This window comes from Neodiprion fabricii, chromosome 3 (assembly GCF_021155785.1).
Source record: "Neodiprion fabricii isolate iyNeoFabr1 chromosome 3, iyNeoFabr1.1, whole genome shotgun sequence".
NCBI classification, from domain to species: domain Eukaryota; kingdom Metazoa; phylum Arthropoda; class Insecta; order Hymenoptera; family Diprionidae; genus Neodiprion; species Neodiprion fabricii.
Window position 1 is genome coordinate 29,828,333 of NC_060241.1, and position 12,845 is coordinate 29,841,177.

The 12,845-nt window shown below is 45.5% G+C and overlaps 1 protein-coding gene across 15 annotated transcripts in view; it reads left to right on the forward strand.

Moving 5' to 3' along the window:
• Positions 1-12,845, forward strand: part of LOC124177323 (peripheral plasma membrane protein CASK) — a 142,025-nt gene that overhangs the window by 70,955 nt on the left and 58,225 nt on the right. The window contains exon 1 of one of the 15 annotated variants that reach the window (XM_046559584.1): positions 3,826-4,876. The exons of the other annotated variants lie outside the window; for them this stretch is intronic. Within the exon in view, the coding sequence (XP_046415540.1) occupies positions 4,205-4,876 (672 nt within the window). The 5' untranslated portion in view covers positions 3,826-4,204. Of the gene's footprint in view, positions 1-3,825; positions 4,877-12,845 lie in introns of those variants that run through there. 15 annotated transcript variants of the gene reach the window in all.

A 12,845-nucleotide genomic window follows, 5' to 3' on the forward strand; every position in this document is an offset into this window, starting at 1 on the left:
GACCAATACTAAGTAGTGAAAAGCGGAAACCATTATAAAAGATGGCGACAAAACAGTGGTTTGCCAGAATGAACGCTCTGCCCTTGCTGACTGAAGTCATTTACACTAGGAACAGCCGAGTAGTTGACATTTCAGTGCAGATGGTGGAGAGTCGAAGGATAAAAAGGGGTTACCCTTTTCCTCTTCGCATCCAAGTGCTGCTTATAAGACACTTCTAATTGTCATTTCTATAGGCATTGCGCTATAAAATTTGCTTCTATATTTCAAAGCCGAGAGCAGGGCGATGAGTGGTAGAAGCAAGGTACCTATAATCCCCTCCGGAGTGAGGAGAAGTATCTTCCTTCGATCACCCAGATATCTTAAAAAATTTAAATTGGTGCTCACTTATTCCTCGCACGATACGTTTTCCATCCTCGACAAATAGTTCCCGAGTTTGAGTAAACGTGTTAGGATTTCTTCTCACGGTCACCCCGTCGGCAACTCCACTTACCGTTGCGTTATCTCAATTTACCTTGTATTACTTTTACTAAGCTTTATATTTGACCGTTGATTCTCACCGTATTCAACGTCCACGAATCATGGAGGTGAGTACCAAATTATCCGAGTCATAGCTTACTCTGCCTACCTCAGACACAGAAGTTACTCATTCGATTTACTGCACTATCTTCCCGTTTAAATTCAACTCTGATGCACTCGAGAAATGTTGAATACTGCTCGAAGCAAAAAAAAAACAGGCAAGATTAACACCGAAATCAAAACAAATCAAATCAGAGACTCGTCTGTACGAAACGTGTGTCAAGCAAGATATTATGGAACAAGACAAAGGGGTTGAAAGAAGTGCAGAACGATCTTGGGGTGCACCTGACTACGTGCAAACATTGGAAGTATTTATTTTATACTTGCTTTAATGGTTGATTTTTGCAAAGTATGGCCGATATTTTTTGCAAGCGGTAAAGTCGTCGAGTTTTTGTGGTTGACTGTTCGTGACTCGGTTAACCGAGTTTCAGGTACGACGCTGAGGAACATGTATTATACAGACGCCCGGCGTTAAAACTGACAGTGATTCGGGCCGCGTCGCCGTTTCACCCTTGGTTGGATTAGGTAAACTGATTTGAATACTATAATTGAATAAGACATCAAAATCAGCTATCTCAATTTCTCGTCAACTTGACTCGAAGGTCACCACTACCCTCGAAGGCATGTTCACAAAGTCACGTTCTGGTTCCAACTAATTACCAGTCACAAAGCTCAGGTTTGATTATTATGCATAATTTGAATAGAACCAGCAACTCTGTTCATCTTGATTCAAGTTTGACTTGACCCCAAACTTGCATGTATGTATATACATTATTATACATGTATATTCTACACACACACACACACACACACACACACACACACACACACACGCACGCACGCACGCACGCACACACACACACACACACACACACACACACACACACACACACATGTATAACACACATATTTATATATGTGTATGTATGTGGAACGCAGGGCTCTGTTTGCTATGGCAGACATATAAATGTTGGAGTCAGGTCCTCTGTGTCGTGAAGATACGGCGTTTCCAGGGGGCGGTGATAAATACGTAAGCAAGGGAATATATCGTGACATGAATGGTGTTGTGAAGGGTGAAATCCGATGGCGATTAGATTGGTGTTTGTCACGATAAAGTTGGAACGCTTGACGAGTCCGCATACCCGGCTGTAGGTGTAGTTGTATTTCCTCTGTGGCCTTACCACTTCCTCCCAACTTTCATCTCCCGGTTCCCCGGCCACCTTCAGCGTTCACCCGACTCCGAGCTATCGATCTCCCGATTCGGCGTCCATGCCGCCGTTACCGCTTCTGACAGCTCCTCCTCGTCCTGTGGTGTCCATTCGTTGGCTCATTCGCTCGCAGAATCCGTGACTCGCTCGTGACCAGATTCTCCGACAGCCGTCTATGCCTGAGGGTCATCTTCGTTTGCAGTCTTTGTTCCGCGGACGAATGATCCATCGATTCCAGGGCTGTCGAGCACAGGGTGAGATCAAGTCGAGCGTTGAATATGGAGCGCATCGAATCGGACGCGGCGTAGTGGCTCGTCGACGGCGGGGATTAACCGTGGAGTTTTCAAAAAGTTACAAACTAATCGGAACTCTGGTTTTGCATGTCAAAGCCGAGGGACCGTATTAACTACGAAGGAGCAAAAATTAGATTTTAATTGAATTTTTTCTCACCTTTTTCATCGTTGGAACGGATAACTTTAGGCAATAGATATATGTTTCCGGGCTCACCGGGAGCCCCAGTTGGCGGTCTTCTCATCTTCGCGTTTCTTGATTCAAAATTCCTCACGAGAATCCTACCATTTTGCTCCCTCTGCAAGCTAGACTCAAAATTGATTTGCCTCGAGAGAGGTGAGGCGTGGTGAGGTACACCTTCCGTATTATCCACCGCAGTATTGTAGTTTTGTCAATCTTATTTTGGCTTGTCGAGGCTCTAGCGGCGTGCAACCGATGTGATTGAATGAGATCGAGAACAGGGATCCGTATCAGGATAATGAAAAGAAGCGGATCGGGGATCAGCTCTTCCTACGCTGATTATCAAAGATTTGATTGAAGGTTGCACTCAGTCCTTGGTCGATACCGCGAAGAATAAGCTTGATTGACAGCAGAGTTGTCTTCCGAGTCACCGAGCCTCTGTTTTACCCCGTCCTTTCACTCCGGGGATACTCGAATTGCCTGCAGACATCGCCTCGATAAAATAGCGAAGTGGAACGCGAACAGCCTCGAGTTTGTACCGAATTGTACCTGCCGCCATTGGCATTCGGCGCATAAATTTATTTGAGGTTGCAATTGGCGCGCCTCTCTGGCAGGTTATATTGCTCGAACATTAAAGGCAACCGTTAACGAGACCGCTGTATAAAAAAAGCGGCGTTTTTCATGTGACCCGTATTTCGGTGCCCGCAAGATGTGTTTTGTAAATGAACATCCACATGTTTTGCACATTCTTCCAAGGGTAAAAGCGTTTAAGGCCTTCGGCAAGTCTATGGTGAATTGTTTGCCCGCAGAATGAAGTTGAGGGTTGGGATTGCTCCTTTGCGAATTCTTAATGTACTTCACGAGCGTCGTTAATTAAAAGCTGTAACTATAACGCAACAAGTGTTGTCCCTGAGGAATGTTCGTCGGTATGTTTTCCCTGTTCGTTTCGCCGTTTCTCATGAGAAAATCACCGCTTTCGTATCCGCATAAAAATCTCACGTATCCGCACGCATCCCAAAGCTAGGTCCCTCGTCTCATCCGAAGGTCCAACTTTGAGCGGTGCTTTCTGCAATGCCCAAAAGAACCGCGAGTTTGGCTTTATTCATTCATGAAACGGTCCTCACCGCGAACCACGTGCCTGAGCTAATACGCTATCGGAGAGTATCCCTCGTCAACTCTCGACATTTGGCCAAGGTAAGCATAGATATCGTTACCGCGAACTTCCACTCCTGAGCTGCAAAACGATGCCGAGTTTGATTACGGGACAAGATTTCGAAGTTGAGGACCAGGACGAGGGGCTTAGAAGGACGTCTTATGTCCCAATGCATAGGTGTGGGCGCGTGCATGCGAATCCCTTGCCTGTATGTCGCAGCGAGAGAGGGGTGAACGAGGCCATGGAAGAGGGAACGAGCGTTCGGTCCATGGGGACGAAAGAGGCTGAGGCGCCGGCCGAGGGCGAGGGAAGGTTGGCGGGGGTGGTGTGCGAAGGTGGGACTCGGTTTGCGTGGAGGGACTGCGCGTCGACGGCGAGGCCGTGCTACGACGGCGGGGCTCAGTGCTAGGGAGCGCGGCATCGCGACGCCATGCGTTCGGGTGCTGCCGCACTCGCTTTACGTCTTGCGCTCTCTCCTCGTCTCTTTCTCATTGTGAATTGCGGAATAATAACTTTCAAATCTCGGTAAAACTGCGCGCTGAATCGTCGAGCCGACGTGGTGCCGATCGGAATTAAAATTGTGAGAACGCAACGTCGGTAGTAACGGGTGTCGTTCGTGTAAAGTTGGCAAAGTCCTCGTCTCGCTGCGAACTTCTTTTACTCTTGTGGAAATCTGCAGAGCTGCTAGATAGTCACTCCTAAATGGCGCCGGACAGGGCCATGTGCTACGGTCAGTGTAGACTCGACTTCCGAGTGTCGGGGCGTTCTTCGTGAGTGCCTGAATCCGGATTGTGCCATGGATCCGTACGGTGCCGGAGGAGGAATCGGCGGAGGTGGCGGAGGCGTTGGATGGGGACCACCGCAAGGACACCCTGGACCCCGGTGCTGGGAGAGACCTTGCAGATCGACGGATCCCTCGCCGATGCGTCCGATCGACCATGGTCTCCGCTCCGTCGAGTCAATGCGATCCATGGAGTCCATGAGGTCCATGGATTCCATAAGGCAGATGGAGCAATCAAGGCCGATGGTCGACTCTATCAGATCGTTGGAGCAAATCAGGCCGACGGAACAAATGCGTCAGATGGATCCGTCGGTCCGAAGTCTCGAGCATCACGCTCCGCGTGCCATGGAACATCCTTGCAGGTTGATGGACCACACGGGACACGCGCGTGAACAGCTTGCTCGTGCACACGACCACGGATGCCGTTCGGTCGAACATAGGCCGCTCCACGATTACGTTGGCGGCAGACCCGTCGTCGAAGCAACGTGTCGACCTTTCAACTATTCCTGTCGCTCCCTCGAGCACACGCCTGGCCGTCCCTTGCCTATGGACTCCGTTATCTTTGGATCTCACACCCATCCACCACCGCGAATGCCTGCGGAAAGTCCGTTCAGAGCTAACTGTCCCGTTCACAGTCCTTTCAGATTTCGATTTCCCAATGGTGGATCGGAGTTTTTTCAGCACCAGGTAAACCGAAACTTCGTACTCTATTTATTGGTCTTTCTTGTTCTGGTTTTACCCTTAATTAACTTCCCCGATTCGCGCTTGTTCTCCGGACCAGGTTGGTCTCGTTATTATCGACGTTCTTCGGTGTAATACCGTTATTGCCATTGATAGAACGCGGACGAACATTTTTCGTCCTGACGCTATTACTCCCCCAAGATTCGGAACGTGTGCAAGCGGTGCGTGCGACGGTTAACACTCCTTCTCGCTGGTAATGGAGCGTGCGTCGTGCTCTCGTCGCAAGAAGTGCATTATACTCTTGGGAAAAGCCAGTGCATATGATAGCGATAAAGTTTGTGGAAAGTGTCGAAAGGGATGAAGGGGAGAATGAAATGGCGTCGTATTTCACGCCCAGAGAGTTTCAGTAACAGTTTCAGGACACCGTCCTTCTGTGTAAAATCTATTGTCTGCGATCCTAGAAAGATTTATGCCCGTGCATGTTCATACCTGATTGACATTTTCAACCTTGAATACCGTATCTGAGTCGGCGACCCCCCCCCCCTTCAACGACCCTTACTCGTCAGTCTCACCAGTCACGCACACCTCATCATATTCGCGCGTGATAACTGCAGTTGTGGCTTTTGCGCTTGATTTACTGTCGTGGAATAGACCGTCGATTTCCAATAGTGGCCTGACCAAAGCGCTGGTGGTTCGCAGAATTTACTTTGTCATCTATGATTCGACCGCTATCGTGACGCCGTCGGTGCCAGATTGACTATTTCGTGTCATCGTGGCTTCTCAGCCCGCAACGGGCTACTACGTGCAAGGCTTTTTATTTGATACCGTGGTGTGAATTTATTCTGTTGATTGACAGTTTTGTGAAACCCGGTAATCGATTACAGACGGGTATTCGCGAACAATACGCATTAAATGTTGGCAGCGCTTCGAGCAGATTCCTTCAGCACTTTACCAAACATGGGATTAACACGCACATACACCAGCACCAAGAATTACGTTTTCAAGTATCAGTTCGTACCTTTTCCAGAGCCAAATATCAGAAGCTGCAATGTACAGTCGTCGATCATTTTGCGCGTACAGCTTTGGATTAGGGAATTCAGAGTACACTGGTAAGGCCGGTCTTGCTTTATTTACAGTGAAATTTCATCGAAATTCTCGAGTCCACTTACAGTCAGAAACGCGCGCAGATGACGCGAATAAGCGGATCACAGAAAACAAGTGCATGGACTGGTTTGAGGAGTATTAAATTATCGAATGAAAAATGTAATACGACAATACGAGTATATCGGGGATCGAGGCATATGGAAAACAGAATTTTCTTCGTAACATTGAAGAAAGAACATTTATGATATGTTTCTCTCAATGAAACATCGAATAATCACATTTTTCATCTCGACATTCGCTGATTTGATTCAGCCGTACAAATAATACGATATCGATTCATATGGTTTGATAAATATTTATTAGTTGATATTGAGTGCTAATACAATTATACACAGATATATATATATATATATATCTTAAAAAATTACCATTACAGAATAGTGCAACATGATCACAGTTCTTTTAATCGCCAATCAATCAAGGATGGCATCACGTTGATAATAATCTCAGTTACACAGATGTTTTGAGGGGCAGTTCAATTGCGCAATTGGATTTTTTTATCCAAAGGTGCTCCGCTGCATACTTCACACACAGCGAGTGGATGGTAAAATCGACGATTGTTTTGTGCAAGTTGAATTGTTTTGATTTATAGTGATACGTATCTCGTTTGAATTCATGTAGTATATTTTTCTCTCTACTAGAAATACTGCGAAACTTTTCTTTATGGATACTCTTTCGATCTTCTACTTCTTTCTTGTAGAAGAGTTCAGCAATAGCCTACCACATAATGTTTCGGCGACACAATGCCGTTCCAAGTTGATACGTTTTCCGGTCCAAATTCTGATTTCCGTTGGATATTAAATTGTAGACAGCGATCGAAAAACCGTTTGCATTTTGATGAATTCCGATATCACTATGACATTTTTCAAAGCTTCTTTGCAAGGGCATATCAGTTTTTTTATTCTATTCATCAACGCCGTAGCAGTTCTTTGCTCAACTAACGCAGTTTTTTACGTAAATTTAATTTTCTTCCTTCGTTTCTTTTTCCTTGCCTGAGACGTCAATAATCTTGCAATGTCGCAAAGAGCAATTAAGTCCTGGCTAATTAATCCTGCTACAACGCGCGGAGTTATTATCAATTATACGGTAATAATTATAGTACAACGTAAATCGCATTTGACTGAACCCGTTTACCAGGGGCTACACGGATCGTTTTAACAAGCCCTGCACTTTCCCATTGCAGGATCGACCCACTTGCGCAAAGATAAATGAACGACGATATACGTATAGAATACTTTGCTCGCAAATTAGTTACTGAAGCACTACTTTTTTCGAACGGCTCTGGGCCACGATCCTCGAAATTAATTTCACCCAAGCCGTTGTCTGGCGTAGGCAGGGTTTTCTACTTCCGCGCTAAAAACAAGAAACATTAGATATTTTCCCCACAGTGCTCATCACCCCAACGGTAAAAATATTTTGTGACATTCTGCCCTTGGTAGTCATTTACATTAGAAGCCTCGCACTGTTTGGTTTAATATGGACAATTCTGTGCGTTCTCGCACGTAGCAGTTGAAATTGCTCAGAAATTTGGCGAATGTAATTCGTACTGTCTGCATCTGGTAAACCCGCATCCATTGTGCCAGTTTCTGAATGAAATCTTGTGAAAAACGGGAAAATGTAAATTTCGTTGAACTTTGGCGAAAAATTAACATTTATATAGTCACATCAGCAGACGCCAATCTATCAGACTTACGGAAGAATTACCTGAACCCATTCATGGGACTGCAAAATCTCATTTCATTTCCTTCGCGTGAATATCGGACAAATCCGTTGGTGCAGTTAATGCCTTCATCGAAGGAAAGTGAAGGAGAAGAGCAGATCATATAATTTATCAAAGCCGCGTAACGTACCAATTAGCGCCAACACACTGTTCAATATCAGGATCGTTATCGTGACGGAATTACGTATTTACTCTATCCATGTTGTCGGTAGTTCTTGACTACGATTCAACATTTTTTCTCGCCACTTCACATTCAGTTGTACCAATTTGCGACAGCACAGAAATTCCTTGAATTCCAGGATGGAACGTGTCTCACTGAACCTGGCAACCTAGCTTGGAGGAATCCGGGCGACGAAATTTTTTGCAGATATTTTACAGTTGACATTTGCAAAAATAAAATAATACCATCGCACCTGAACATTTTTTCAATTAAATTTTTATTCCAGTTCCATTGAAAACATTACTTGAATCGACAGATTATCGCTCGCGTAAAAATAAAAAAGCTACGTGCTTAGGTTACTGACTGAAATTACGTCCAGTTCAGGTAGCAGAAAATTTCATTTTGAAACGAATCGCGAGCGTGTGGGTTAAAGTGAAATTATGCAGAATCAATACAGTGTTACTGCTTTCCGCGAGTTCCTAACCTCAATCTGAGTATTCTGAGTTTTATTGTTTTCCACCAAACGATTCGCTGCTTCTGCCGTCTGCGTGGAAAACAGAGTCTTGCCCACAGTTGGTATGTATATGGTATACGTGGATTTGAATGAACCAAGAATCACGGTGTAATTTTGCCCAGACATTTTCGTCGACGACGCTTGCGCTTACTTGAAGATTCCAGAAGCCCTGTAGGTACATACGGACGTGGATATTCAAGCTGTGAAGCATGAATAAAAATCCCTCTATTTTTGGGCACGTCATATTCTCCTCGCAGCGCATTTGAATCGTTCGTTAGCTCTCCCGTCTCCTGTAATGGTGTAGTTAGGCGAACCATTCAACGGCCAGTAACCCAATTCAAGCTGGTCAATTGTGAATCGCGTTGGTGCGTCGCCCGCTAGCGCGCTGATCTAGGAAAAGCAGGAATCAACTACTAATTCGAGAGGCGCAGAAAAGCTCAGGCATCAGTTGGTGCTTGTGAGCAAAGTGTTTCGCAGTGAAGAGAACGGGCGCGACGCGGTTGGCACAGAAACGTCGAGCAGACACAGGCTTGACGATTCTCTGAGTTTCTTGGCAGCATTCAAGGCAGCGGTGCCACCTCCTATCTTCATAATTTAGACAGCAAGCCGTTGTGTCGATACGGTGGGCTGGGGTGTTGACCCTAGCCAGTGGGCCCCGTCAATGGAATACATTAAGCTCTGTTCGAAAGCTGAAAGAAAAATTTACCCGGCGCTGAACGGACCACGCCATAAGTCCACACCCTGACACCGAGCGTCTATAGCGACCTCGCACTCCACCGCGACAGACCCTGGCCGCATTTATGTGACTTTGCGCACTCACACGCTCGGCGAACTTTTCATCGTTATTATGCCAACCACCACTGCAAAGGCTGCATCCACTACACCCTGCCGTGCCCTCGATCCACGAAGGGGCCGAGATAGACTAAACCCGCGCTACAACCCTCATCACCCTCTGGTGAATATTTCATGAAATATTTTTGTCGCTGCTTATACCTACGCGTTTCCCGCTCTCGCTTGTTCGCGAACATTCGCGATTTTGCTAATGTCACCGACGGTGCCGCTGTCCAGTTGCTGTGTTCGCTTGATCGTTGTAAAACATTAAACTTTCAAGGCTACCGCGTTGATCCTGCAGGCGCGTTTCGTGGCCGCTGCTAAACTACTCAAAAAATTGTTCCACCCGCGCAAATGCCTCGGCCAATTCGGCAACGTTCAAGACTTAATCCGCAAACAGCGAATCTAGTCATCTGACCCAGATGCCGAGCTACGCGCTTCTCTTTACTTGCTGGTGGTAATTGGCACAAACAGATACACGTAACCTTCCTAACCAACGTATAGATGTACGCTGTACAAGATGCAGTCATTAAAAGCCCTCGAGCACCCAAGTGTCGAGTTAGACGCTCGAGCGTTCAATCGAAACCTGAAGGAGAGCGCAGCGCGATTGAAACTCTTCCTGCTCGAGGTTAACGATTCGTGCCCCAATGTTCATTGTTCACCTTTGGAATATAATTCCTTGCGGTCGAGGAAAAGGCTGGATTGATTGTTACGCTTGAGTGGGGCTCCGAATGCCGCGTAGACCGATCACTCGAACCTTTTTCTCGCACCCTAGTTACGCGAACAACGCTAAACTGCCAATTGAGCAGCCAGCGGATCGATAAGGACGGCCCAGTCCCAATAAATTTGTCTCTCAAGTTATTTGCCTAGCGTCGCAGCCGAGCAGAAGGACCCAAGTTGACGTACATCATCTTACCATGGAATCGAAGCTTTTCAATGTTGTTGCAGCCCTCTCAGGCCGGCACGGGAGGAACAAAGGAACTTTTTGGCCGAGCCTAAAGCAAACCGACGTCGTCGTAATCGATAATCCATTGAAGCAGGAGGGTCAAAGGGTTGCAAAAAACGCTTCTAGGCTAGGCCGACGAGGCGACGAAGCAGCGACTAACCAAAATTTCGAATTGCCAACAGTTACCAGTCTCAACAGGCTGTTGCCGGGACGATAATTCGATAATTTAGACGAAATCTCATTTCGCCAAAACTCGAGGGCATATGTATTCATGAGCTGTAGCCTAGGTACGACGGTAGGTGCAAGTTTGGTAGCGAGGACTCGTCAACCATTCTATGGCGAACCAGTTCCCGTTATACCGTTGTCGCGATCCACAGAATTACTCTGCCTATCATATTAATCGAGGAGTTAATTACATCAGCATGCGACAACACAGGGTTACGACGGACTCGTACGTCAGTGCGGCAGCGCATGTACCAGATTATTTATCGCCAACCTGTCTTATGCTTTCGTTTGACTACCGACTACCGACTGCCGACAGCAAACTCCCACTTATCATCAAGGGTTCCCCAACATTTTATACATACATCACTCTCCCTCTTTCTCTGACCTTCTCCCTCGAGTATCATCTGCTTTTGCGGTAATGAAGGGTGACACAAATTTTGCACGCACGTATGGGCCGTGTAAATTGCCTAACCCCAAGCCTATTGTACGCTAGGCGTTAAACTGACTCGAGAAATCTCATTAAGTTGCTCAAACTACTTGGCATATAAGATGCTGAGCTAAACGGCCCGGTAGTATCGGCTGATTCAAGCCTCGATGATACGTCATTCGTGGCTTTTCGAAGGCACCGCGTTAGCGCGTCCGAGTCGCATAGTGCCCAGACTTGAAAACCACTCGGGGAACACGGGATGCCTTTTAGTCTTCCACAAAACTTTGGATATAATCTGCAGAGCGGCCTTTGAATTATCGTCGAGGAGTGAAGATTTTTCGAATAACGATTTTCCCTATCCTCTACTTCTCTCTCCCACATTGCCCCATCGAGCCAGGGAACAGGTGAACCATTCAAGGTGAACAAAGTTTGGGAAAAGATTCTTTGGCTCTTTTTACGCTCAACTTCGTGCCAAGAATTTTGGAAGGTATCGTCTAATTGCATTTGGTACTTGTTAATGTTTATTATTTCCTTTCGTGTACATCGTATGTTGCATGTTACACATGTTCCTCTTGAAGTTGTCCTTTAATTCCACTTTATCCAATCTTAAATATGCCTAATTAAATACTTCATTTCTAAGGCATTCATAAGTTCGGGAGATCGAATTAAATGAGTTTTAGATGTTTCAATCATTCTTGCGTTTTGTTATTTTACCTCTCGTTGATGCCTGTTGAAAAATACGCATATAAATGTAACCAATATATCGTCATGTGTCAAAACAAGCACGCGAAATCTTGGCCAACTGCCACGTGGCAACAGCAGTTCTTAACGGTACAAAATCGAGACACTGATATATCCCTCTGTCGCTTGAATTCGACAGGTCAGCTTTTTTGCCCAAACCTTTTCCTTTCTTTCTTTCATCTTATAGCTGCTCGGCAACGTATAAGCCCACGAAAAACTCTTATCGACGGCAGTATTTAAATGTCCGTTCGAAGCAAAAAATGTGAATTTCTCGTTTATTATACCCTGAAGTGATCGGCAAAGAAATCGTTTACGGTCTCTAATTATTTATCCGCCGCTGAACTCAGTTGTCATTACTATTTCTCCGGGTACGGTACTATTTCTAGACTAACATTTCGCTGTCATCAAATAATTTGAAGCTCAATGCGTGAGTATTGTTAAGTTACCGGAACTTGTAGCATCATATTTCGGAAAATGTAGTTCGGAATATACCATTCTGTCTCTGTCCTCTTTTCCTAGATCTTGTTCCGGAAATCGGAGACTTCGGACTGAATCTGTAACCTTCTGCACATACATTAGGACACATACCAACAGCATAGTTGTGCTCACGTTTTGAAGAAAAACAACGCTGTCTCCCTCCTCCCCTATCGCTAAGCTGAGGGATTATGAAGACACACATATTGGGACTCGGCCAGACATAACGTCCGCGTTCCGCGAGTCCTTCGAGTGTCCTGACCTCGATACCGAAGTATGTGCTGCAAAACGACGGGCATATAAAAGATGACAAGAGAAAAATAACCCTTGATGTTGGTGGTCTCTCTGAAGCACCGGTATATCTCAAACGAATTCTGTAACCTTTCAGACATAGCAGCACAGTTTTATTGAAACAATTTGTTTGTCGTATGAAATTTGATCAGCGAGTCAGAGTTATTCAAAAGTTTTTTAGCACTGAATGCCGTTTCTCACAAAGCGAACGTAAAATCTCTTTCGTAACCGCTTGGTTTTTGCGTATGGTATAATACTAAACATGTTACAATAATTTTGAATAAAAATCAGTTTCCAATTCTGGTTAGAAAACGTAAAACAAAAGAGGTCGTCCATAAAATATGCAATACATTTTAGGGGCGTTACGACTTGTTCCAGGGGCCGAGGGGTGGAGGTTTCGTTATATAACTCCAATTATTCTTCTTTGTTTGACTATTCACAGAAATCATGAATATTCCTTTGAAAATTGTAGTCAAGGTTAA